Below are 26,764 nucleotides of genomic sequence, written 5' to 3'. Positions count from 1 at the left end.
TCATGTCTTTGGAATTTGGATTGGGTTGAATGAAATGGAATTGAATGATGGGTGATGAATGAAAGCCTTTGCTCCTCTGCTGCAAGACCCAGTTTCATTCAACTTCAGACTCCAATATTCGTGTCATCCTGGAGCTTCATCGTTCTCTTGCAAGGACATCCTTGTGTTCCTTCTTAGAACGTAAATAGCGGCTCTTCGACGGCTGCCCAGCCTGTGCTTCCCACCTATGTTCTCCCACAAGGTAGTGGGAATGATTCAGGGAGGTGGGGAAGGTGGTGCCCGCCCCCCCACACTCGATGACCTCAGGGCCTTCCTGTCTTACTCTTATTATTCCTTGGAGGCACAGGGGCTGCTCAGCTCTGGCCATAAGACCAGCCTGTTTTTTTTTGTTGATCACGCATTACTCTCATGATACTTTTCATTCACAGTTCCTAATTTTGTTTGTGTGGCAGCCTGCTCACACCCACCATTCCTCCTATTGTCCTGAGCAATAATCCGTTTGGACTCTTCAGCCTGTAGTGTTGAGTGACTCACAACTGTGCAAGAACCCTGGTAGAATATTGGTTTTTAAAAGCTGGTCCTTTGTTTTGGGGAGAAGTTGAAGTTGGGGGTCACTAGAGAAGCTCCATAATTTCCCCTTCCCATCCCATTTCCTAAAAGGGAAGTGTCCTTTGGAGAAAAGGCCCTGTGATTCATACTGCTGTCTTCTCTTCATGTTTGTTCAGCTTACTTTTCGATAAGAATCATTTTACACTTTCCAGCTGGGTGTGAATGAGATCTGGGATAGCCAGGGTGGTGGTCTTGTTACTGTAAGTACTGGGCATCCCCTTCCCTAATGTGGTTCCTAGTAAGCTCCTCTTCCTTCTGAGCCCAGCCAGCCCATCTTCACCTTCCCACCACCCCTCCCTCATCCTACCCCACCCTTGCAAGATTTTAGAACCACAAAGGTCCTGGGTCAGAGAGAAAAGAGCTGCTGGCTTGTCTTCCAGGCTCCGCTGGGCTCCTTCTCTGGTCCCTCTCTCAGTCTTTTCATCTTCTCGATAAATGTTGGCTTAGGATGAGGAAGCCTGACAGGCAGCTCATTGTGAGGGACCAGAGCAGGCAGGAGGGTTTGCAGGAGCTGAAGGGTGGCAGAGCCTAATTCGCCCCCCTCTCTGATTCATTTGGGGGGGAAGGGAGTGCTTCCTCTTACCCACCCCCAGATACCCTGGCAGGCACTCAGTTGCCATGGGGATTTCACCATGGTACCAGCTGCCTTGGTGCCAGTGAGAAGGGAGGGAGTAGGACCTAGGAGGAGAAAGCCCTGTCCATGGCTCTCTCCCTGCTCATGCCAGATGGATGCTTGTTTCCCCATTCCATCCCCTTGCTTTCAGGCTCATGCTGCTAGCCCCTTGGACTTAGGCCCAACTTTGTGTGTCTGGCCTGTGGCCCCTTTCAGAGGACCCTGCCCTTCCCTGGGACTCCTTGAACATTTTCTGGCTCATGGGAGTCTGTCTTCTCGGTCCATGGCTCCTCCCAGAGATGGGGCCCTGGGATTCCTGGCTCTCTCCCAGGGCTTGTACCTCAAAAAGTCCCCCCAGCTCCAGGGACCCAGGCTGAGGGCTTCTGGGAAAGAGGGAACATTTGTTGGCTACAGGAAGTGGAATGCAGCTGGGAAGCTTGATAGACAGATGCTAACGCATCTTGGCCTTTGTCGCTGTTCCTATCCTAGCCCCGGGTCCTACTGGAGACTGGGATTTCTTCTGTACTTCCTTCTTAGAGTGTCAGCCTGCTCAGTAGGCTCCATTCCTTGCCTTTCTTGAACTTATGAGATTAGGGACATGTTCGTTCTAAGAAAGTTTGGAGGGAAAGGGAACCTAAGACATACTTCCTTATTTCTGGGTTAGAAGCCTGACCAGGACTCACTCTCTCTCTCTCTCTCTCTCTCTCTCTCTCTCTCTCTCTCTCTCTCTCTCTCTCTCTCTCTCTCTCTCTCTCTCTCTCTCTCTCTGTCTCTTTCTCTCCCTCCCTCTTTCTTCCTCTCCCTCCCTCCCCCTCTCTGTCTCTCTCTGTCTGTCTCTGTCTCTCACTTCCTCCCTCCCTCCTTCTCTGTCTCTCTGTCTGTCTCTCTTTCTCTCTTCTCTCTTTTTCTCTCCCTCTCCCTGAGCAGGATCCGCCCCCAGCTATCCAAGGAGAAGATTGAAGGATGTCACATCTGTACCTCCGTCACTCCTGGAGAGCCCCAGGTGCTTCTGGGGAAGGACAAGGCCTTCACCTATGACTTTGTCTTTGACCTGGACACCTGGCAAGAGCAAATCTACACAGCTTGTGTGGGCAAGCTCATCGAGGGCTGCTTTGAGGGCTACAATGCCACAGTGCTGGCCTACGGACAGGTAAGGCCTCCCTCCCTCCCCAGGTCAGCTCCTAGTTAGATGAGAGACACATAAGACCTGTAAGAATCTTGTTAACGAGTGAAAAGTTCTCAGGAGGTCGTGAAATCAGTTGAAAAGGTCTTTCTGGGAGAGATGAAGGTCTTAGAGGAGAAGGGGATATATAATGATTGAGTCGGGGAAGGCATCAGAGATCCTCACCTTTGGGTCCACTAGCTTTGGTTCCTCCTAGAAGATTCTTTAAGAACTGTCCTGTCCCATCTCTCCTCCCACAGACAGGAGCTGGGAAGACATATACCATGGGCACCGGCTTCGACATGAGCACCACGGAGGAGGAGCATGGTATCATCCCGAGGGCCATAGGACACCTCTTCAGGGGCATTGCCGATCGCAAGAGACAGGCCCAGGAACAGGGAGTGCCTGGGCCCGAGTTCAAAGTCAGTGCACAATTTCTGGAGGTATGGCCAGGGAGATGAGGAGAGGACACGGGAGAGACACAGAGCTGGGTAGGGCCTGGGTCCCTTATTTTGGGGGGCACCGTGGTCCGGTAGAAGGAACAGTCAAAGGTTTAGAGTCAAAAAACCTTGATTCAAATCCTGACACTTCTACTTACACCCTGGGGTACCTTGGGCAAACCACTTCAGGTCCCAGATCTTCATATATGAAATGGGGGTGAGGGGGAAGTGGGCCAAAATGGCCTGTAAGTTCTAGCTCTAATTCTGAGATCCTCTCACCCACCAGAGGACTGTTAGGTCATATTCTTGGGAGCCTACACAGAGAACCTTTTTTTTTTTTCTGGGAAGGGAAAGAGAGCACCCCTAGGTCTGAGCCTGGATACCTGCCTGGGTTTCTGAGTGTGGGCCTGGCCTGCTCTGGCAAGGTTGTCCTATTACATCTTTTGGGGCTTAAGGATGGCCAAAGCCTGAGTTTAAAGGCTTGCGAGATGTACTTGGCTGCAATGTGGTCTTGTTGGGAGAAGGAAGGTAGATTCTCCCAGCTGGGCCTGAGGGTGGAGTAGGGGACAGGGGTTGCTGGATACAGGCCAGTGTGCAGTCTTGTTGCCTAGAGTCATTGACCCTGAGGAGCACTCTGCCTGGGCTCAGGATGAGCCCAGGAGGCCAGAAAGATGCTGTGGATCCAACATTCTCATCTTCTGTTCCCTCTGGGCCATAAACTTCCCAGGGATGAGAGAACTAAAGCTGGTACTAGTCTGGGTCAGAACTGCCAGCCCAGCGGCTGGTGCTCTGGAGCCAAATCCTGGCAAAACTTTGACTGGGGAGTTGGAGGTTATGAGTTCAAGTCCTGACTCTCCCATGACACCTCTTTTTTCTCCACTGAGCTTCCATTGGGATCTTTGAAGATACCTGGTATTTAAGAAATAGGGGAACAGTGAAAGTGAGACATTTGAATCATAGCCCAGATCTCCCAGGAATCAAAAAACTGATTATGTGACCTTGGTGTGAGAAAACGACATCTCCTCCTCTTTACAGAAGAGAGCAAGTCACTTAACCTTTCCAAGTCTGTTGTCCTCATCTCTAAAATAGGGGACAGCAGTACCCATACTGCCTACTTCATGGGGCTATTGTGAGGAAAGCACAAAACAGTATTGAAATCTCAGCTTTTACTATTAAGAACAACATCGACACCCTCTTCTTTCATGGGGTACACTACAGCACAGGGGCTGCCTTGCTCAGGCTCTACCTGGAAAGGAGGGAGTCCCACTTAGCCCAGGAAGAATGCAGTCAGCTCCAGAGGTGCTGAAGGCCTAATGTTGTCCCTTTGCTTTTTGGCCACTTGCTTAGTCTGCCTCAGTTTCCCTAGATCTGACTTCTATTGTCCTTTCACTTTTTGACCACTTGCTTATGCTTCCTTCCTAGATCTGACATGGGAGAATTTCCCAATTTTCTAGAACCAGGCTTCTTTAGTCTCCTGACAGCAGGTGTCCTTCCCGACCTTTTTCTGCCTAGATATTTTATTCTCTGTCCATCTCACTCTGGCCTAAAGAAGGCAGATTCCTCTGGACAGGAAGCAAGCCATCAGTGTCCTGGTGGAGGTGGAATGTATGTATGGCAATATTGAGTGATTTCCACAAGAAACCTCAGGACTCCCTGTAGTCCTCCTGAATCAGAAAGAGGGGATATCCTGGAGGGGCCTAGAAGGGTAGATGTAGGCTCATTTGCTGTTTTTACATAGATCTGTGTGGCCTCAGGCTAGTCACTGAAACTTCTCAGGTCTCAGTTTCCTTATCTGCAAAAGTCCAGGAGGGAATTGGCTTAGATCAGTCAGGTCAAACTCAAATAGAAACCAGGGCCACTAAGCCATAGATAAGAATCTCAGTGGGCCACATATTGACTTAGAAAACCACATGTTAACATTTTTCATGTTCTATTATATTTTTATTTCTTTTGTTAATTATTTTCCCCGCTATATTTTAGTCTGGTTCTGGCCTCCCTGGGGATGGTGCTAGGGCCATGTAGCTGACACCTCTGGTTTAGGTGATTACTGGGGTCCCTTCAGAATCTGTCAGACTCAGTGCTTCGCCCTGAATGAGAGAGAAGGGCTTAGGAAACCCCCTTCTGCCCCTTCCCCCAACAGTGACCTTCTAGAAGCCCTGCCCACAGGCATGGCTCCCCAGAGACGGGCTTGAACCCTGCAAACCCTCCCTCCAGCTCTGGCTCCCCTTGCCATTTCAGTCTGAGAGAGGAACAGAAAGCTTAGGGAAAGCAGAGCAGGAAAACAACCCTGCCCGCCTTTGGTCCTTACCACCCCCCACCCCAGGGGGCTGCTGGTTAATTGCTCCCTCCTGGGTCGGCTCCTGTCTCCTAGGTGTCCTTAGACAAGAGTGTGGCTGCTTTGCCCTTCAGGGACTCCGGTCTCCCTTTCAGATTCAATGGATTTGTCTTTTGTTTCTCGTCTCTTTGTTTTTTCTTCTCCAGCCCGGTTGCCAGGGAAATGTCCAGAGGGAGGGGACCCAGCAGCCCCCTGGGAAGGCTGTGCCAAGGACGGAGCCACTCCTCGGGATGCTGCCCTTGGGGTGGAAAGGGTTACATGAGTCCATTCTGTCTGTTTATAGGACAGACAGACCCAGGAGGACAGGGGCATTAATGGCACCCAAATCCCAGTCAGTACTTTCCTGTTCCTCTTCCCTTTCCTGCCTTGATATTTCCGTCCCTTTGAGGAGCGTCAAAGCCTCGGATGTCCAGGCTATCAGAGTTTCCAGAGGCAGGAACCCAGTGGCTGCGGCCCTCAGCTGTCTCCTTCCTCATTCTCCCTCTCCTCTGGCGCCCACCTGTCCATCTTTTGGGTTCCCCAGGCTCCCAGATCCTCGCTGGGGAGTGTCCCTGCCCCTTAGCAAGTAGCACTTTCTCTGGTGGTGATTATAAAAAGAAGAGTTTACCCTGGGGTTTGGGGAATCTTCCAAGCTGGGTCAAACTAGAAGGCAGGACAATATAGGGTCCCTACAGAGAAGCAGACACACACCTAGAAGGTCAAGCCAGGAGTGGTCCCTTCTGCCTATTGCCACATAAAGTAAACCCCTATTTCTCCTAGCTCTAATTTCCACCCCTATCCTCCAGTCAGGTCCATGTGAAGAAGAAGAGAACATGTCCAAATGTGTTCAGAGAGTATCTGAACTTTTGCCCCTGACATTGATGGGATGGGTAGCAGTGAATGCAAATTTTTAAAAAATTAATTTATTTTTAATTTACACCATTGAATTCCACAAGCTTTTGAGTTCCAAATTTTCTCCTCCTCCCTCCCTTGCCCCTTCCCCCAAGATGGCATGCAACCTGATACAGGCTCAACATATATATTCACATTAAACATATTTTCACATTAGTCATGTAGCAAAGAAGAATTATAACCAATGGAATGAACCACGAGAAAGAAGAAACAAAACAAAAAAGAGAGAAAAATCCAATTCAGTGCTTCGATCTGCATTCAGACTCTGTAATTCTTTCTCTGAATGTGGATAGCATTTTCCATCATGAACAGAGCTAAGTATCCAAGTTAGTCATCACACAATGCGGCTGTAACTGGGTACAGTGTTCTCTGCATCTGCTTCCCTCACTCAGCATCAGTTCATATAATTCTTTCCAGGTTTTTCTGAAGTCCACCTGTTCACCATTTCTTATAGCACAACAGTATTCCATTACATTCATATACCACAACTTGTTCAGCCATTCTCCAATTGATGGGCATCCCCTCAATTTCCAGTTCTTTGCCACCACAAAAAGAGCCACTATAAATATTATTGTACATGTGGGTTAAATTTTTTAAAAATAAAATTTGATTGATATCTTTTGTTTTTATATCACCTCCTTTACTAAGTGTATCCCTCCTCTCTTCCCTTCCTCTAGAGCCATCCCTTAAACCAAGAATAAAAGAGAGAACATGACAGATCCACAAAACTAACATATAAAGTTTCATATAATTCCCACACTCAGTTACCCACCTCTACAAAGAAGGGTGAAGAGATGCATCCTTAAACTTTTTCTTTGGGTCCAAGCTTGGTCCTTATCACTTCCCAGCTTTCAGATTCAATTGTTTTGTGGTTGTTCTTTCCATTTACAGCACCACACTTTGCATCAGTCTAAATAAGTCTCCCCATGACTGCTAAGTTCTCCATCTCTGAGCCCATTTCCACATCATCAGCACTGCCCAGGGATCTGACTTGAGTTGGGGATCCCACCCTATTCTATAACCTAAACAGGGCCTGTTCTAAGGCCTCTGGATTCTCAACCCTTTGGTCCTCTTGCGACCTCTGCCCCAGTAGGACCCTGAGACCCTACTAGATGAGAATGAAGTTTTATGAAAGAGAAAAGTTGGTGTAGGAGGGACCCCCCCCCCATTGACCTCTGGGTAATAACCCACCATTGCCTCCTCTTCCACTCTGGCTCTTACGTCCAGCTCTACAATGAGGAAATCCTCGACCTGTTTGATAGCACCCGAGATCCTGACTCCCGCCACCGAAAATCCAACATCAAGATCCACGAAGACGCCAATGGGGGCATCTACACCACCGGCGTCACCTCCCGCCTCATCAGTTCCCAAGAAGAGGTGGGAGTCTACTAGGGAGAGGCAGCTCAGTAGCACAATGGATAGAGAGCACTGGGTCTGTGTCAGGAAGACCTGGGTTCAGATCTAGCCATAGATACATGCCCTGGGCAGAGCTGCCTGCCTCAGTTTCCTCCTCTGTAAAATGGGGGTAATAGTAGCACCTACTTCCCAGCGTTGTTGTGAGAATCAAATGAGATAATATTTGTAAAGTGCCCTGCAGACCTTAAAGCCCACAGAAATGTTAGCTCTTTTTATTAGCTATTAGAAGGGAGTGAGATGCAAGGCATCAGTGCTCCTGGGGATGTCTGACTGATGGGGGGCACCATACAAAGCGTCTCTGCATCTTCTTCAGAGACATAGCTCCCCGGAAGGGCCCCGTGCTGCCCCATGCAGCCTGTCCCCTCTCTCTGCAGCTGATCCAGTGTTTGAAGCAAGGTGCTCTGTCCCGGACCACGGCCAGCACACAGATGAATGTGCAGAGCTCTCGCTCTCACGCCATCTTCACCATCCACCTGTGCCAGATGCGTGTCTGTGCCCGGCCTGAACTGGTAAGCAGCCTCCAGAGAGGCAGAAGGAGGGGGCAGAGGGGCCTGGCTGTGGGGAGAGCGGGTCTGGGGCTTTTATAAGTCCTAGGGAAGCCTGCTGGATTGGGAGTCAGGAGAGATGGGTTTGGATCCTGGCTCTGCCCCTGTGTGATCTTGCACAAATCACTGAACTTGGCTGAGTTTTAGTTTCCTCCTAGGTAAATTAAGAGGGTTGGACAAGGTGATCTCTGAGACCTCTTCTTAGTCCAAATCCATGACCTTACAGCCTTACTGACCATATGTCCCCCTTTGGTGTTTTGTCCTCTGTCCCTCTGGACTTGCTAAGGGGGCAGGGCATCTCCAGACATCCCAGGGAGCCTCAGCCCATGGTGGGTGGAGGTGGGGGAATTGGGGTTTTCAGTAATGCCCACTTCTCCCCTAGGTGAATGGTGAGGTGCCTGGCCTTCACGACGGTGCTGCCCCCACCAATGAGTATGAGACACTCACAGCCAAGTTTCATTTCGTCGATCTGGCAGGCTCTGAACGGCTGAAACGGACAGGGGCCACAGGCGAGAGAGCCAAAGAGGGCATCTCTATCAACTGTGGCCTGGTATGGAAGTTCTTACCCTGTAGAGGCTGTTCTTGTGACCTAGAGCAGGATCTGCACCCTTAACTCCATCCCTCATGCCATGTTTTTGTCTCTGTTCCCCTTCTCCTGTGTCTGTTTCTGTGTGGTCCTCTTCTCTGACTTTGACTTTAATAGAGTAATAGTACCTAGCCTGTCCCCCAGTCTTAGAGCTTGGGAGTAGCTGAGGGCAGTGAAGATGGTGGGATGGCTGGGAGACATAGCTCCACGGGGTACCGTGCTGAAGGCCAGGGTCTCTTTCTTGCAGCTGGCCTTGGGTAATGTGATCAGTGCCCTAGGAGACCAGAGCAAGAAGGTGGTCCATGTGCCATACCGGGACTCCAAGCTCACCCGGCTCCTCCAGGACTCCCTCGGTGGAAACAGGTAACCAGAGCAACCACTTCTGGGGAGAGGTTACTGTGCCCACTCACTGCCAGCTCCCATTCAGTACAGCTGGTTATATTGAGCATGATTTGATGTAAAGAGCCCCAGGCTGAGAGTGAGAAAACCTGGGGCGTTAAATGATCTTGAACGAGTCATTTGTTTTGGCCAAGTATCATTTTCCTGTGTGCATTACCTTCATCATCATCATCACTATTATTACCTATTAATAATTATAATTAGTAATTATAGCTAACGTCAATATAGTGCTTTAGGGTTTACAACACACTTTACATATATATCATCACATTCACGCTTCGTGACAACCGTGCGAGGTAGGTGCTATTATCATTCCCGTTTAACAAACCAGGTAACTAAGGCACCGAGAGATTCAATGACTTGCCCAGGCTTTACAGCTAGTACCTGTCTGAAGCAGGATGTGATCTCAGTTCTTCCTGACACCAAGTCTAGTTTTCTATTTCCCACACTGCTAAGCTACCTCATTGTATGTCTACAATGGAGAAGAATAGATCCTTTCCCTTTTTAACTCACAGGGAGTTTGTAAAGCTAAAACAAGATACTAAGACTGGAAATAAAAGGTCTTACTATTATTTATTTCCTAGATTAATTTCTGAAAAATAAACAAGCCAAAACAGACCTGACCCTATTAGCTAAGTAAATTGTAGTCATGTACTTGGAACAGAAATCTCATGGTCATTTTGTCTTGAAGTTTGTGCCAAGTGGCCCTAAGGTGGCATTGGGAAAGGACAAGACTTAGCTCCAATGTGATGTTTTCCATGGGGATATCTGTCTCTGCCCCATCTCTTCTCCGTCCCTACCAGCCAGACAATTATGATTGCTTGTGTGAGCCCTTCAGACCGGGACTTTATGGAGACCCTGAATACCCTCAAGTATGCCAACCGGGCCCGCAACATCAAGAACAAGGTGGTTGTGAACCAAGATAAGACCAGCCAGCAGATCAGTGCCCTTCGGGCAGAGATTGCCCGCCTGCAAATGGAGCTAATGGAGTACAAGGCGGTGAGTGAGGGGAAGGGGTACTCTTTGCCTCGTGAATAGAATGAGCCCAGCTTCTCTAGACTGGGCCCTAAGCCTTTAGCTTAGCAGTGCCCGTAACTGGCTACTTGGGCAGTATCCTGCTATCTGTGGCTCTGCCTTGATCTCAAGGAGTGATCTGCTGGGGACCACTTTCACCCTCTGACTTTTCATCTTCCTCCTCACTTTTTCTTTCCTTCATTCATCAAATATTATTGCATGCCTGCTATGTACAAGCACATTACAATGTTGGAGGTAGGGCAGTACACAATGATTAATAAGATGTGGCCTCCGCCCCCAAGGCGCTTACAGTGTTGTAGGAGATAAAAGATACACATGAAAGTAACTCCAGTATATGTGATTGGTGTTCTGAGTACACCATGCTATAGGAGTCCAGAGGCAAGAGAGACCCTTGTGGTTGGGACAGTCCAGAAGGTTATATATGGAAGGCAGAATCAGAGTGGGTGTTAAAAGATGGGACGGACACGATAGATGGGGATGCACGAGGGACAAAGGTGGGTCAGGGTGACTAGACATTTCGTGAAGAGGGAATAGAATGAACAGAAGCAGTAAAGCATCAGCCTGAGAGTCCAGCTGGACAGGAGTGTTGAGGGTTTGTAGAGGATTAATAGGAGATAAGGCTGGAAAGGGAGAAGAGCCAGCTTATAAGAAGCCTTGAATAGCAGGATAGGGAATTTGGACTTCTTTAATTTTTTTGGATAGGCTATAAGGACCCATGTCATTCAGTCATTTCAGTCAGTCATATCTGACTCTTCACAACTCACTCCATTTGGGGTTTTCTTGGCAAAGACACTGGAGTGCTTTGCGGTTTCCTTCCCCAGCTCATTTTACAGATGAGGAAACTGAGGCAAACAGGGTTGAGTGACTTACCCAGGTCACACAGCATGTAAGTGTCTGGGCCTGGATTTGAACTCAGGAAGATGAGTCTTTCTCATTCCAGGCCTGGCACTGTATACACTGTACAGGGTGTCCCTAAAGTCTGGGCACATAGGAAATCTCATTAACATCTCATTATCCGTTTCACCAAAGATTCTGTGTTGTTCAGCGACTGCTTTTTCTGGGGTGTGCTAAAGAAGAAGATGTACTCAATGAAAATCACAGATGCAACACACTCGATTGAACACATAAAGAGTGAATGTGCTAAAATTGACAGCAATGTGGAGTTACTGCATCGAGTTCACATGAATCTTGCAAAGCACATCAAGCTTTGCATTACAAACTATGGAAATCATATTGAAGATGTTATTTGTTAATATTCCAATTAAATAAAATGTTGTTGAAAATTCCATTCATTTCGTTTCTTGAAAATATGCATTTTTTCCTGTATGTCCAGACTTGAGGAACATCCTGTAGGTTGGCCCCTAATAAGGAGCCATGGAAGCACTTTTAAAAAAATTTTTTTTAATTTTTTTGGTTTTTTGAACTTCACAAACCTGAACATTTCTATATTCAAAGAATGCGTGCGTGTATGTGTGTGTGTGTGTGTGTGTGTGTGTGTGTGTATGAAACCTCAAATCTCACTGTATAGCTGTTTTTTTTTCATTTTAAAATATGTGCTAAATGTGGCATATTGGTTCCCAAAGCTGTCACACTTGTCTCTGTTGACCTCTAAGCTGCCTTCTGTCCTTTTCTGTTTTCAAAAAAGGAGATAATATAGCCATAACTAGATTTTAAGTAGGTTAATCTGACAGTGGTTGGTCAAAGAGGCTGTTTAGGAAGAAAGAGCAGTAGTTTAAGTGAGAAAAAGGCTTCTTAAGCCTTTCCTTTCTGCTGAGCCAGATGCTGACCCTTCCTATCTGCCCTCCTCCTCCTCCTAGGGTAAGCGAGTGATTGGGGAAGATGGCTCAGAGGGCTATAGTGACCTGTTCCGGGAGAACGCCATGCTGCAGAAAGAGAATGGCACGCTGAGAATGCGGGTGAAAGCCATGCAGGAAGCCATTGATGCCATCAACAACCGAGTCACCCACCTTATGAGCCAGGAGGCCAACCTGCTGCTTGCTAAGGCTGGTGAGTACAGGGGTAGTGAACCCACTGCCTGCCCTCCCTCACCCATTTGCTATTCTTATACTTCTAGGTGGACCTGTCACCTCCCATGGGGGATGTAAGCAGAGACTCTTTTCCTTTTTGGTCTTTGCATCCCCAGTACCGGCACCTGTGCTCAGAACATAGTAGGTGCTTGTTGATTCAACGATTGGAGAGACCTTCCCACTCCCAGTTGTCATTGTCTGTCAGAAAGCACTTAGATCCCCTGTTCTTTCCTCCTTCTGCCCCTGCAGTAGTGGGTTAGTCTGGTCTACACAGCAAAAACACTCCTGGTCACCACCTTGGTGACAAACTCTAAAGCCCATTGCCTAGCCCTCGGCAGACCACAGGGACCTCAGACTTCCCACAGTCTGGCTCCAGCTTACTATTCGGGCTTATTTCATATGCCTCTCCTTTGTACATTCTCTCTTCCAGCCAAATCTCCTTTTTTCCCCCATTCTCAACACCCCATCTTCTCCCATTGAAACTTCTTTTCACAGGTTCTCCCCCATGCTTGAGGTGCACTCCCCTCACCTTCACCTTCCCCCTTCCCTATGGATGGGTAATTAAAAGTTTTTTCTTTTCTATTCTATGTTCTGTTTGGTGATATACAGCTTGTTTATTTATAGTTAAAGAAGAATTAATAATTTGCTTTGTTATAAATAAGTGCTTACCTCCACTTTCTTAAAGGCTGGTAAATGTAGGCTAGCATATGCCTGATTCAAAGATCAGCTTGTGTCAACTCCTATAATAATCCCCTTAATTCTTAATGTTCTTTCCCTGTGCAAATTTTATATATGTGTATATGTGCATACGTATACACACGTATTTTGTATGTGTGTATTATATGTGTATATGTACATATACACGGAAAACACATGAAAATTTCACATAATATACATACAATTGTGTATATTATATATGTGTATGTATGCATACAATTATGTACTTATGTGCACATATATAATTTGACCAGGGAGAGAGTATGGGTATGTATGTATACATACATATATTACTTTCATATATATAAATATGTAAACATGAATATATATACGACTTTGTTGTTTTTGTATCCCCAGCACTTTGCACAATGCCTAGTATATCCTTAATAGATTGCTCGATGGATTGGATTGGGTGTAGGTTTCTGTACACCATGTGCTTCTGTCCAGACCAGCCCTACAACATAAGGCAGGGAAAGGGCTGATGACTCCAGTCCCATTTCTCTTCCAATTAGCTGTATAACTGCAGAAAAGTCACTCAGCTACTCAGTGTTTGTGTCTTCAGTTTGAAAATGGAGATGCTGACCCACATGTCTCACCGGGTTGTTCTGAGAATCAAACAGGACAATGTTTGTTAAAGTGCTTTATAAAGCTCAAGACCACATTAACGTGACTACCCGAGTCCCACTTGGAGGTTTCAGGCCTTGGCACAGGTTCTTAGAGGCAGAAGGGCTCTCAGAGGCCACCTGCAGCCATAATCCACCCATACCTGGGCAGGAATCCCTCCTCTAGAATCCCCAATAAGTGGTCATCCAGCCTCTGCTTGCAGACCTCCAGTGAGGGGACCGCCCCCCCCCCCCACCTCTGCAGGCAGCCCAGTCCATTCTGGGACAGCTCTTATTTTTAGGAAGTTTTCCCTCACCATGTTGCTTCGCAATCTCTGCCCATTCTCCCTTGTTCTGGTCCCCTCTCCCTGCCCTCCCCCAGGACCAAGTAGTACAAATCCAGGCCCCTTCCCACTTAGCAGCTTTTCACATCCTTGGAGACAGCAATCATGTTCCCCTTCAGTCTTTTCTTCTTTCAGGCTACACAGAGTTCCAAAGGGTCAGGTTTGGAAGGGACCTCTCAGAGGCCACTGAGTCTAAGCTATGCCTGAAAAAGGGTCTCCTTTACAACATACCCCTGGCAGCCGGACAACCAGTGTTTGCTTAAAGACCTCAAGTGAGGAAAAGCATTCCAGCTTCCTTCAACTGATGTGCTCCTTAGACAGCCTGGCCTTCAGTGGCCTCACATTCTGATTAGACGAAGTGTGGTGCCCGATGCTGAACACACTTTCTTAGATCTAGGATGACTAGGGAAGAAGAATACAGTGGTGACTTAACTCATACTCAACCCTGGACTTCTTGGGGGTTTTTGTTTTGTTTTTTTTTTTCCCTTCTTTATATCCCCAGTGCGTGGCAGTGCCTGGCATCTAGTAGGTGTTCGATTAGATACTTGTTGATTTGTTGATAATCTGACTCTTACTGCAAACGTAGCTTCATCCAGAAGATTCTATTCATTTCCTTCTCTGGACCATGCTTTCTTTTACTCCTGGTCACTGTAACTGTGTGAGCAGCAATGCCTTTCCCCCTCCTTGGATAACATAGCAATCACAGCAGTTTGGGTGTGATTAGCTTTGGGCATAGAAACCTAAGGTCCTCGGGTATATGCTAGCCTACATTTACCAGCCTCTAAGAAAGTGGAGGTAAGCATTTACTTATAACAAAACAAATTATTAATTCTTCTTTAACTATAAACAAACAAGTTGTGTATCACCAAATAGAACATAGGATAGAAAGGAAAAAGCAGTCTAAGGTGTATTAAGTTGTTTCTTAACTTTTAATTATCCCATCCATAGGTTTCTTTGGGCATTTCACTACTTTGTGACCCTATTTCAGTATATTCTCTGCTAATGACAGCCCACCACCCAGTGGTTAAGTCCCATGTTCTTTGTGGCTTTCAGGGAACCATCACATCTCATCCAATTCTTTGAGATTGACCTCATCTCATTCTTTGTTTCTCAGAGCAGCTGGCATATGGCAGCTCAAGGCTTTCCTCTCTCCTGCAGCAACCTTCCCTTCTGTTTCTTTTCTTTCTTTTATAGTAGAGGCATATAATGTCACTACATCTGCCCTATTTGTGTCTTGGCCCACTTCGCCTCTCTCTGGATGCATCGCTGAAATCTGCCCTTTTTTTAGGTGCCACAATATGTGTCGAATAACAATGACCCATCCCACGGTGTTATTGTTGCTGGGGTTGTTACCACTATCATGAGACATCTCTGTTCTGTTTCTCTCCAGGAGATGGCAATGAGGCCATTGGTACTCTAATCCAGAACTATATCCGAGAGATTGAGGAGCTTCGGTGAGCACCAGGGATGGGGAAGACTCAGGGTGGCCGGTCTGCGACTCTGGCAGTGGTAGGGCTAAGAGACAACATTTCTGGCCGGCCTCATTTCTCTACCTTCTCTTCTACTTCAGAACAAAGCTTTTAGAGAGTGAAGCAATGAATGAGTCTCTCCGCCGCACACTCTCACGGACCTCAGGCAGGCCTTCCTACTCCATGAGTGGTTCCCAAACCCAGGGAAGTTTGCTGAGCAGCCCATCAATTTCCATGGAAACAGAGGCTTCAGAGGTGATCCGCAAGGCCAAGCAGGACCTGGAACGGCTAAAGAAAAAGGAGACCAGGCAACGGAGAAAAAGGTGAAGGAGAGAAGCCCCCACACACTATCTGACAGTGGCTTTGGTGGGAGGTGAGGGGTAGGTGGAAGACCAGGATGGGGTCAGTTCTTTCCTAGGGGTGGGACTTCCTCCCCTTGAGGCATCCACCCCTTCTTAGATCTGGGTCTGAGGAGAGGAAGACTGGTAGAGGCTGGTTACTAAGCTCCATCTCTGTACCACCCCAGGCCAACTCCCTGGTGACATCATGCACAATGGCACCAGTCCCCAGAAATCTCTTTCCTAGTGGCCTACTATCTTGGGGAGTTAATCAACCACTTGTGGGCAAAGGTTGCCTCACCCTGTCTCATGATCTTTGGCGTGGAGGAAAACAGAGACTAATTAGAGTCTATTTTGGGCTAGTTGGGTTAAAATTTAAAAACCAGCTCAGCTGGGAAATTGAAGAGATTGCTGGCTGACCTCACCACCATGACTGATACACTTCAGGGTGACATCATCCCAACCTCAGATAGGGATGTTTTCCCTACCGTTTCCCACCTTCTTTCTTCAGTATGACCCCTGGAGCAGAAGCATGGAGTAATAAATAGAGTGCTGGACCTGGAGCAAAAAGATCTGGGTTCAAATCTCATGTCTGGTATTAGATTAGATGTGTTACTATGGATGAGTTATCTAATATCTCTGAGCTTCACTCTTCCTCAACTGTAACAAGGAGGTTGGATGAAATGGCCTCTAAGACTCCTTCCAGCTCTTAACCTAGGATTCTGTGAGGCAGACTCTACTAACCCGACTCTACCCCCGTCTCCCTCCTGTGGGCAGCCCAGAGAAGGAGGCATTTAAAAAGAGGGCAAAGTTACATCAAGAGAACGGAGAAGAGACGGATGAGAACGAGGCCGAGGAGGTAAGGGCCGGTCCCTTCTCTTGTACACTTTGACTCATGACCCTGCCTGGGGTTCACCTGGGCATCAGTCTCAGTAAGAAGGGGTGGAGGAGGGCCATCGATGAAAGTGCCTACAATATTCCCAGCTCCATTCAGAGCCAAAAAACTCTCCCCTCCTTGAATTAGACTCACTGGGCCCCCTAATGATATGCTGGTTGGTTGCCAGGTTAATGTATTTGTCCGCTCCCCAACATCACCCCCAAAGAAGGGACTCCATATGTGCATAAAGGGCCCTTGCCCCTTGGAGGCAGCTGTGTTTTTTTAGGACAGGGGAAGGGTCACAGGGTTCTAGCTGCAGTGCTGTGTGTCCACCCTTTCTGCCCAGTTTCCCTACTCATCACTTACATGGATGTATGTATGTTTGCACGCATGCATGTAGACACACATGAGCATACTCCCATCCCTCAGTCTCGGGGTACTGCTCCCTTCATGGTCTGGCCCCATGGGAGCTCACCCAGTCCTTTGTGGGGAGGTTTCCTGACCCTCGGGAGGCACAAACAACTGGGGAGGACCCCATCATGGTGCTCGATGCCCAGGAGGAAGAGGAGGATCGGGATGAAAGTGGTTGTGAGGAAGAGGAAGGACGGGAAGATGAAGATGAAGATTCGGGCAGTGAGGAGAGCCTAGTGGACTCAGACTCGGATCCAGAGGAGAAGGGTGAGTTGACCCTTGACCTCCCAGGGCTGGAAATAGGAAAGGACTGTGGGAAGATTGAAAAGACCTGGAAGGGCCTTCAGAGGCCACTGGTGCATGGATGTGCCAAGAGGGGAAGCTCAGCCTTCCAATCCTGCTACCCTGGATTCCCTTCTCATCAAGAGGACATGGGGCAGAGAGCCATACAGATAAGGACCATAGTCAGTCAGAAGTAAGCTTTTGTGAAGCACCTACTATGTGCCTAGTTGGGGAGAGAGTGTTGCTACATTATGATGGGCTTTGAATGCCAAACAGAATTTTATATTTGATCCTGGAGGCAGTAGGGAGCCACTGGAGTTTATTGAGGGGTTAAGCCTACATTTTAGAAAAATAACTTTTGTAGCTGAGTAGATGGAAGTAGGGAGACCCATCAGCAGGGTCATAGATCACCCTCATTTTACAGATGAGGGAGCTGAATCTGAGGGAGAGCAAGTGACTTGCCCAGGGACACACAACTAGTAAGTGTCTGGCACAGGATTTGAACTCGAGTCTTCCTGACTCCAAGTCTAGTACTCTATTCTCTCTTCCCCCCATTGCCTCAAAGGTAGATGTCAGGAGTAGGATTTGAACCTATGCCTCCATGGCTATTCCTAAATGAAGTTTCTCAGGTGACCTTGTGCTATGTTAAGTTACTGTAAGAAAAGCTAGACCCCAGAATCATCTTCATGGCAGGGGTGGGGGAGTAGTTGGCAAAGGGAGAAGGGGGATGGGGATGTGGTCAGGTGGGACAATTCGGTGGAAACTTGCTGAGTTAGAAGAATTATTGTGCTCAACCCAGAGCCAAAGGTCAAGGTCATCATCTTTGGGATAAGATTCAGTTTTTATTTCTTTCTGATACAAAAACCACTTCCCAACAAACACCTGCTGCCCCACCCCACACACCCCAGTTCCTAAGGCCCAGGTCTGCCCTGTTAGACTAGAGAGGAACGTCTGCAGGACAGCACTCATTTGGACTGACTTATTTCCATCAAGATCTTACTTGTTCAGCCTTCATTGCTGATCCCTGGAAGGGTCTCACATTTCTCACAATAATACCTAGCTGTATAAACAGCACTTTTAAAGTTTGTAAAGCTCTTTACAAATATCTCAGTTCAGCCTCACAACAGCCTGGGGAGGTAGGTGCTATCATTTACAGATGAAGGAACTGAGGCAGAGAGGAAGTGTCTGAGGCCAGAGTTGAGCTCAGGTTTTCCAGACCTCTATCCGCTGTGCCAATTAGCTGCCCTCTTCTCTTCTGTGTCTCCCTCTCCTCCCCTCCCCATGCCCCCATGTCCCCCACCCCCAGAGGTGAACTTCCAGGCCGACCTGGCAGACTTGACCTGTGAGATTGAGATCAAGCAGAAGCTGATCGATGAACTGGAGAATAGCCAGCGCCGGCTACAGACGCTGAAGCACCAGTACGAGGAAAAACTGATCTTGTTACAGAACAAGATCCGGGACACACAGCTCGAGCGGGACCGGGTGCTCCAGAACCTCAGTACGTACATACATGTGCATGTGCGCACACATGGTCACATGTACATACACACTGTGCACATGTGTGTGTGCGTGTGTGTGTGTGTGTGTGTGTAGGGGGATGAAATAGTTGACTTAACTAAATTCACGCGGTGAGTTAATAACAGCCCAGAACCATGCCTCTGCCATGCCTCCATCACACCGCCCTACCCTTGTCCTGAGCCCCTGGAGTCTAGTTCTGACGTCTGAGCCCCTTCACCCTCTTTCCTACCCTAGGCACCATGGAGTGCTACACAGAGGAGAAGGCCAACAAGATAAAGGCGGATTATGAGAAGCGTCTGCGGGAGATGAATCGGGACCTTCAGAAGTTGCAGGCAGCCCAGAAGGAGCATGCCCGGCTGCTCAAGAACCAGTCCCGTTATGAGAGGGAACTGAAGAAGCTTCAGGCTGAGGTGGCAGAGATGAAGAAGGCCAAGGTAACTAGAGGGTACAGGGAACAAGGGGGGATGCACCCAAAATGGAAGCTAGGAACAGTGAATGGAGTGTATTTCATGCTGGTTTACATTTCACCAGTGTATTATTTGCCTATTCATTTAATTACCCTCCAAATTTCTGACCTTTCCTTTTGGTTCCTACTGTGGGGGCTGGCATGGACTGGGTTGGTCCAGCCTGGAGAGGTGACTGCTGGGGCTCTGGGGCCAATGGTCACCCCAGTCCTTGGAGCTGAACAATCCCGGGGTGACTATGGCCTAGGTTGTCACTCATTGGCTCTTGCTGCAGTGAGAGGCTTCCTCTCTTTAGAAGGCTTTGCTTCGGTTTCAAAGTGCTCTAGTCTCTGGTGTGTTGTGCCAGCTCTCGCTCTCCTTCTGACTTGGCCCATGCCTTCTACCTGGTCTTCAGCCACCGACTTTTCTGTACTTTCCATCTCCTATTTGTTCATCTTTGACTGTTGGCTCTTCTCCCCACCTGCCCTCCTCAGCCCCTATTTTGAGACTGGGTCTCCTTAGCTCAACTTGGTTGGAAATAGTGACCACTCATGGCTTTGAACCCTTTACTGATGAGCCTAGGAGCTTTGTTCTTCTCTATTCCTGACCTGGCTAGTTTACTCCTTCTTAGGCAGCCTCACTGTGGCTCAGCATCCTGCTGCAAGAACTTGGTGAGGGCTCAGCCCACTACAGCTCAGAACTCCTGAGCCCAAGCATCCACCAGCCTCAGCATCCCCAGGGTCCTTCTATTGTTCCTCTGCCTTATCTTGCAGCAGGGTCTTCTCTCTCGGGGCATGACAGCTGCTCCAGCAAACAGTAAGGGTCTTTGAATTAGCAGCAGCTCTTTTTCTCAGTGGTCCTCAGACCAACCCTTCAGAACACATGCCTAATGGTGAATTTGAATGGGAACAGCCCTCACTCCGATCCTTGGATCTGTTGTTTGCAACTTATGACATCATGATTGATAATATTAATGACTTTGTCCAGGGTATAATCAGGCTATATGGGTGTTATGTACAGGCAGGTGTCCCCAATGCACTCTCTGGTGGCCAACCTGGAATGGACAATGATGCAGTTTTCCATCAGGGCCTAAGATACCAGGGATGAATTCTCCTGCTTCAAGCAGCAGCCACTTCTGAGATACACAGCAACTTTACCACCTTGTCAAAGCAGGTCACCCGAGAGAAGTGATGGACAAGCCTGAAAGAAACCAAGCAGATGCCTCCACAGTAGAGACTTCTGCCCAGGGTTCCTTCACCTGTCACTGCTCTCCTCCCTCCTGTCATGGTGATGGATGATCTTTGAGCCTGACTGTAAGTCTATGGAGATGAGTGCCAGGGACAGAGGATATGTCTATATTCTAGACAGCAAGGAAAGTATTCAACAGTTTGGTCTTCTAATAAGCTCTGCTCTTACAAGACGACTAGAGTTCCTTGCTTTCAATTCATCAGCGAACATTTTTTAATGTATTTTTATTTATTTCACTGTATATTTCCAATTAGATCTTTAATTAATTAATTTATTTTTACTTTTCAGCATTCACTTCCATAAGACTTTGAGTTTTAAATTTTCTCTTCCTTTCTCTCCTCCCTCCTCCCCAAGACAGTATGAAATCTGGTATAGACTCTAATATATATTCATATTAAACATATTTTCACATTAGTCATGTTATAAAGAAAAATTAGAAGCAATGGGAGGAACCATGAGAAAGAAGAAACAAAACTACAAAAAAAAAAAAGAGAGCAGATAGTATTGCTTTGATCTGCATTCGGACTCCAAAGTTCTTTCTCTAGATGTGGATGGCATTTTCCATCATGATTTCTTTTGGGGTTGTCTTAGGTCTTTGCATTGCTGAGAAGAGCCAAGTCTATCAAAGTCAGCCATCGCACAATGTGGTTGTTACTGTGTACAGTGTTCTGCTGGTCCTGCTCACTTCACTCAGCATCAGTTCATATAAGTCTTTCCAGGTTTTTTTGAAGTCTGCCTACCCATCATTTCTTATAGCACAATAGTACTGCATTACATTCATATACCACAACTTATTCAGCCATTCCCCAGTTGATGGGCATCCCCTCAATTTCTAGTCCTTTGCCACCACAAAAAGAGCTGCCATAAATATTTTTGTACATGTGGGTCCTTTTCTCATTTTTACGATCTCTTTCATAGTGGTATTGCTAGGTCCAACATTTATCTAGGGCCTACTGTGTGACAGGCACTGTCATAGTTCTTGTCCTCAAGGAACTTACATTCTACTAGCTATATTTGTGCAAGCTCTATTAAGATTAGCACCCAGACATCCTCATTTCAGCCTGATCAGTGAATTCACTGGCTATGGTAGTTATGAGTAGCTCCAAGAAAATGGCAAGTTTTATGGACAAGGAGTTCACAAAACCTTTGGATTGGATAGTCCTCTTTGGAGGTGAAGCCTACTGAGGTTTGAGCAAGTTTTGGAGCTATAAACCTGTGAGAAGCATCTAGGGAGATCCATTACCCCAAGATGTTACCTAAGACAAAGAAAAAAATGGTTCCCCCATGCCCCAAGTCAGAAGCCAGGTCATAGTCCTTGAAGGTCAAGAAGGCAGTGCTGAAAGGTGTACATAGTCACAAAAAGTAGAAAATCTAAATGTCCCCCACCTTCCAGTGACCCAAGACACTTTGGCTTTGATCATAACCCAGATACCCTTGGAAAAGTGCCTATAGAAGAAACAAGCTTGATCACTCTGCCATCATCATTACCCTTGACCACTGAGCCTTCCATGAAGAAGACTGAGGATAGCAACGCCCTGTATTCAGCACAGATGTCAGAGCCAACAACATCATATCAAACAAGCAGTATGACATCAGTGTGGCCAAGGTCAACACGCTGATCTGTCTCGATAGAGAGAAGGCCAATGTCTACCTATGATGCCCCAGACTAGGATACTTAAAGTGTACCTGTATATGTGTATGCATTTGAGAGATGGAAGGGGAGAGAGAGAGAGAGAGAGAGAGAGAGAGAGAGAGAGAGAGAGAGAGAGAGAGAGAGAGAGAGAGAAGAGAAGAGGGAAAGAGGAAAGGAAGAGAGAAGAGAGAAAGAGGAGAGAAAGAGAGAGGAAGGGGGGGGGAGAGAGAGAGAGAGAGAGAGAGAGAGAGAGAGAGAGAGAGAGAGAGAGAGAACACAAACCTATGGCTCTCTAAATACTCCATGGATTTCTTGTCCCAGTAGAGGGAGCCTGTGACAAGCAAGAGGTCTTCCTGCTCATCACAGAGATGCCATGAGCAATTCCTCCATTTTGCCTGGACCCCACACTCTCAGGGATCTTGGCTGATGGCTTGTGACTCAGCCATCTTTTAGATCTAGTATCTGGGCCATTTCCAGCAACCTTCCAACCTATGTGTCTGCCACCTGTGAAACCCATACCCTGTGCAAGGAACATTCCTAAAATGTCTGAAAAACAAAGCAATGAACAGCCAGTTTCCTCAAGACAATCTTGGCTATTGTACAGAGTACCATATTTTTATGTAAAACACCAGGAGCTCCAAAAGTTATTTAAAATTTTCAAACAAAGCCAAGCACATATCTCCCTATCAGTCCTTCACTCTGGTGTCCAGCTGCTCTTAGACCATAGTCACTCAGTTTGGGAGCCTGAGCTTGAGATCCTGAGAAGATACTTTTGTTTCAACCTAAATGGGAGTTTAATCACCTATCCATACTGGCTACATGCCCCCAGAAGTCTCCCTAGAAGGGATGGTGTGTTGTAGCTGTATGTCAGTTTTAGGGCACTTTCCCAAATCCCTCTGACAAACCGGTGCCCTCCTCACTCATCATGGAGCTGTCACAACAGCTGCTCAGCATAAGGTGGTTCACCAAATTAGCCCTATGTGTGGCCTACAACTGAGTAAGAATTCAAAGGGGAGGTGAGCTGAAAACTGCCTTTGGCATGCAAATATCTAGCCACTTGGACTCTGGTCATCTCTGTTCAGGCTCTGCAACATTGCAACCACATTTCAGCAGGTTGTTAATGATGCTCCTAGAGACTTTAGCTCTTTCTGTGTGAAACTGGAGAAATGTGTGCTTGATCAGGAAGTGGAATTCCTTGGTTCTGTATTCAGAGCCATCCATACCTTGGGCCAGGCAAAGGAAGCCTTTGTTCCATGGTGTTCAAGGTTAGAGAGTACTAACTGGACTTGAGGACGTTCAGCAGAAAAGGAACGGACTTAGAGGTATCCAGGCAGCAAGAATAGGTAAAAATTAGGAAGTTAAGAGGTAGCTTGCTCCTTCCCGGGGGTCTTATCCCAAGCCAGTTCCTTAGCATCACCTCTACAGTGTCCTGGTGCCTTCTTATCCCCCACTAATGAATTGAGGGTCTATTTCCTGCTATTTTCCCACCTGGTTATGGCTCCATCTGTATCCTCAAGGGGATTTTGTGTAGCGTCACAAGATGAGGATGGGTGGGGGGAGGCAGAGTTTAGCACTTGCTGGGATTTGCATATTTCTATCATTGGTTAATAGGAGGTTTTCTCCCCAGTCATAAGGCTCCTGAGGAAGATCTGGAGCCCAGTGATCCAGTCAACCTTCAAACCAACAAGTTGGCTTCGTTCTTACACTGACTTGAGTTGGCCCGTTGATGGCTACATTTCTGGCCAGGCCACTGAGACATTCCTGTCATAACAGGACAGAGCTTGGAGCAGTGAGTGTAAGCTGCAAAGAAAAAGATTTTAGCTTATTTGAAGGAAGAACTTCCTAAAAATTGAAGCTGTGTGGAAACATAATGGGCCACCTCAGGAGGTGTAATGAGTTCCCTATCACCAGAGGTCTTCAAGAGACTTGAAGATCTGCCAGATGTAATAGAGAGGACCCCTGCTTACGTAGGGATTATACTAGGTGCCCTCAGAGATTTCTCACAACCCCGAGATTCCACGTTTGTGGATATTAATGCCCTAGCAGCTTTCTTGTGCCTTCTTTTCCCAAGCCAAGTGTCTAGATAACTAAGTTGTACTTTGCCTCATGACCCCTCTGTGTCTCTCCCCTCCCCCCATTCAAATGGTACCTGATGGGCCAAGAAGGATTTGTCTGTTCTCTTCTTGGGCAGTCCATGTGTGGGTCTCTCTTTCTCCATCAGGCCAACTCTTCATGCTAATCCTCTATCACTCTTCCGTAGGTGGCCTTGATGAAACAGATGAGGGAGGAGCAACAGCGGAGGCGGCTGGTAGAAACCAAGAGGAACCGGGAGATTGCCCAGCTCAAGAAGGAGCAACGGCGGCAGGAGGTGAGGGGGATCCCATTTTTCTTCCCCCACCACCACCCACCCCAATTCATATGCACTGATCAACCTCCTTGAGCTCTTCCAGCTCAGCTCCTGAGCCTTCAGTCGTTGAGAATTCAGAAGGAGCTAGTAGTGCTTAGCATTGGCCCTGGTGAGAGGAAACATCTCTGCTTTTTATCTGGAATGGGTAGGAAGATGAGCAAACAAGTCTTCAGAATTGGGAGTCTGAGAGCAGCCATGAGGAAATGACCAAGAACGACCCAATTAGCTTTAGCTTTCCATTGAATGGAAATTACCCTAATTCATAGCATTGTGAGTAATGGAAATATATTTAGGTTCTAACATTGTTCAGGAAGTCAAGTCTTGTGATTAAGTCTTAGCTTTGCTACCATGGGACCCGTGTGACCTTGGACAAGTATCCATTTACTTATTACCCCTCTGGGATTTGGTTTGCTCATTTGAAAAATGAAGTATTTCAGTAAAGTGAACTCCGAGGTCCCCATTAGCTTTAGAATCCCTACCTATCCCATAGGGTAGCTGTGAGCATTGGATGATGTATAAGGAAGCACTTTGTAAACTCTCAAGCACTAGACGAATATAAGAAACTGTCATGTGGTTTCAGTAAAAAGAGAGCAGGACTTTATTGATCAGCTAAGGTCCCTCTCAGCCCTGATTGGTAAAGGAGAGAGCATCCAGAGGTGGGTAACCAGGATGCCATATGGGAAGTAGCCTGGACAAGAGAAGATTTGGTGGGAGGGGGGAATGAGAGAGCTGTCTTCTAATATTTGATGGACTGTCATGTGAAGGAGACCGCAATTGGCAGAATGAGGAGTGGGAGCCTGAAATTCACTGAGGTTCAGATTTCGGTTTGATAGGAGGAAAAACTTCCTGACTGTTATTAGAAACAATTCCAAAGTGCAATGGACTGCTTCAAGGAAAATCTGAAAGTTACTGGCTTTTTTATAGGGGAATTCTCAGTTGGGCCTCTGAAGTTCCTTCTGGCTGATTTATAATGTGTGTGAGGACCACTGTCCCTAAGCCACCAGGCTCCCCCTGCTGACCGAGGGCAGCCATCCTTTCAATAAAGGTTCCCTGCAGACTGCAGGAATAATAACTCTTAGAGAAGATTCTTGGGATGTTTGGAAGGAAGTAGAAAGTAAGCTCCCTGAAGGCAAATGATTTTGTATCTCCAGTGCCCAGCCCAGAGCTTGACACAATTGACACCAATTGGTGCTCAATAAATGCTTGTTGGATGAATAAAGGGATTAGAGTGCTTTGAGATCCCTGACCCCCTTCTCCCCTACAGTTTCAGATCCGGGCTCTGGAATCTCAGAAGCGCCAGCAGGAGATGGTATTGAGGAGGAAAACCCAGGAGGTAAGCTTATCCCAGTGGGGCTGGGCAGGACTCCCACCTAGAATCACCCCCTTTCCTCTTCCCTTCCACCTGCCTCTACCATCACTGTGAAGTGGCTGTTGCTGAAGGGGGCTATTCACTAATTTTTCTAGAGTTTGGAAGGGAAGTTCCTTTTGACTTTGGGAAGAGTTCTTCACTATTCTGGGGTCCATGGGTATCCTGGGCGGGGCCACAGGTCTTTTACCCATAGTATCTGAGCTGTTGACTCAGAGATAACAGGCATTCACTTGCATATGGTGGTGGAAATCATTTGCACATTTATTTTTCACTGTATATCAAATACAGAAACTCTGCAAGTTCCTTCTCTGCCTTGAGCCCTAGACCTAATCTGGTTTCAGTAGGTCCTCCACAAAAGCATGTTGAGTTATTATTCTAGCTATCCCTGTGGCCCAGTATCAGAACCTTGGGCTTGTTGGACTGCCTCTGTCCCCTCTCCTGAGGCATTTTCTAGGAGCCCTCTATGTCTCCCAGGGTGGGATTTCTAAGTTATGAGGAGCATGAGAAGCCCATGGTGTCTCCTCTTTCCTCTCAGGTGTCTGCGCTGCGACGCCTGGCCAAGCCTATGTCAGAGCGGGTGGCAGGACGGGTAGTGGCAAAGCCTCCCATGCTGGACTCGGGAGCAGAGGTGTCAGCCAGCGCCACGTCATCTGAGGCAGAGTCTGGAGCCCGGTCTGTCTCAAGCATCGTGCGCCAATGGAATCGAAAGATCAACCACTTTCTGGGGGATCCAGCAACCCCAATCAATGGCACCCGTCCTGCCAGGTCAGACTGGATGGCCCTGAGCATTACAGCTTGTGGGACCAGGGAGACTTTCCAATCAAGGGGTTACAGGGCCCTTCCATGAGGTCAGGGTAGAAATCCATTGGAACTATATCAGCCTCTTTTTTTTTTTTAAATAAAACATAAGCTCCCTAAGATCTGGGACTTTGTATCTCCGTTGGCTGGAACGTGGTAGGTGCTTAATAAATTCTTTTTGGTTGATCGAGTCTTCTCCCCCATCCCCACTCCCACCCCCCAACACATACAACTCACACTTGAGCTAGTC

The 26,764-nt window shown here is 47.4% G+C and overlaps 1 protein-coding gene across 3 annotated transcripts in view; it reads left to right on the top strand.

Annotated features, from left to right (window-relative positions):
* Window positions 1-26,764, top strand: part of KIF21B (kinesin family member 21B) — a 72,733-nt gene that overhangs the window by 18,386 nt on the left and 27,583 nt on the right. For all 3 annotated transcript variants that reach the window (XM_036754625.1, XM_036754624.1, XM_036754626.1), the window contains exons 2-18: window positions 2,150-2,372; window positions 2,645-2,827; window positions 7,278-7,427; window positions 7,841-7,975; window positions 8,394-8,561; window positions 8,845-8,960; window positions 9,800-9,995; window positions 11,849-12,038; window positions 15,112-15,175; window positions 15,292-15,513; window positions 16,306-16,387; window positions 16,963-17,083; window positions 18,405-18,596; window positions 18,851-19,050; window positions 24,201-24,308; window positions 25,612-25,680; window positions 26,252-26,481. In XM_036754625.1, the coding sequence (XP_036610520.1) occupies window positions 2,150-2,372; window positions 2,645-2,827; window positions 7,278-7,427; window positions 7,841-7,975; window positions 8,394-8,561; window positions 8,845-8,960; window positions 9,800-9,995; window positions 11,849-12,038; window positions 15,112-15,175; window positions 15,292-15,513; window positions 16,306-16,387; window positions 16,963-17,083; window positions 18,405-18,596; window positions 18,851-19,050; window positions 24,201-24,308; window positions 25,612-25,680; window positions 26,252-26,481 (2,649 nt within the window). The remainder of the gene's footprint in view (window positions 1-2,149; window positions 2,373-2,644; window positions 2,828-7,277; window positions 7,428-7,840; window positions 7,976-8,393; window positions 8,562-8,844; window positions 8,961-9,799; window positions 9,996-11,848; window positions 12,039-15,111; window positions 15,176-15,291; window positions 15,514-16,305; window positions 16,388-16,962; window positions 17,084-18,404; window positions 18,597-18,850; window positions 19,051-24,200; window positions 24,309-25,611; window positions 25,681-26,251; window positions 26,482-26,764) is intronic.

The sequence above is a fragment of the Trichosurus vulpecula genome, chromosome 4 (genome assembly GCF_011100635.1).
Source record: "Trichosurus vulpecula isolate mTriVul1 chromosome 4, mTriVul1.pri, whole genome shotgun sequence".
Lineage (NCBI taxonomy): Eukaryota > Metazoa > Chordata > Mammalia > Diprotodontia > Phalangeridae > Trichosurus > Trichosurus vulpecula.
This window is presented reverse-complemented; position numbering and strand designations above follow the sequence as displayed.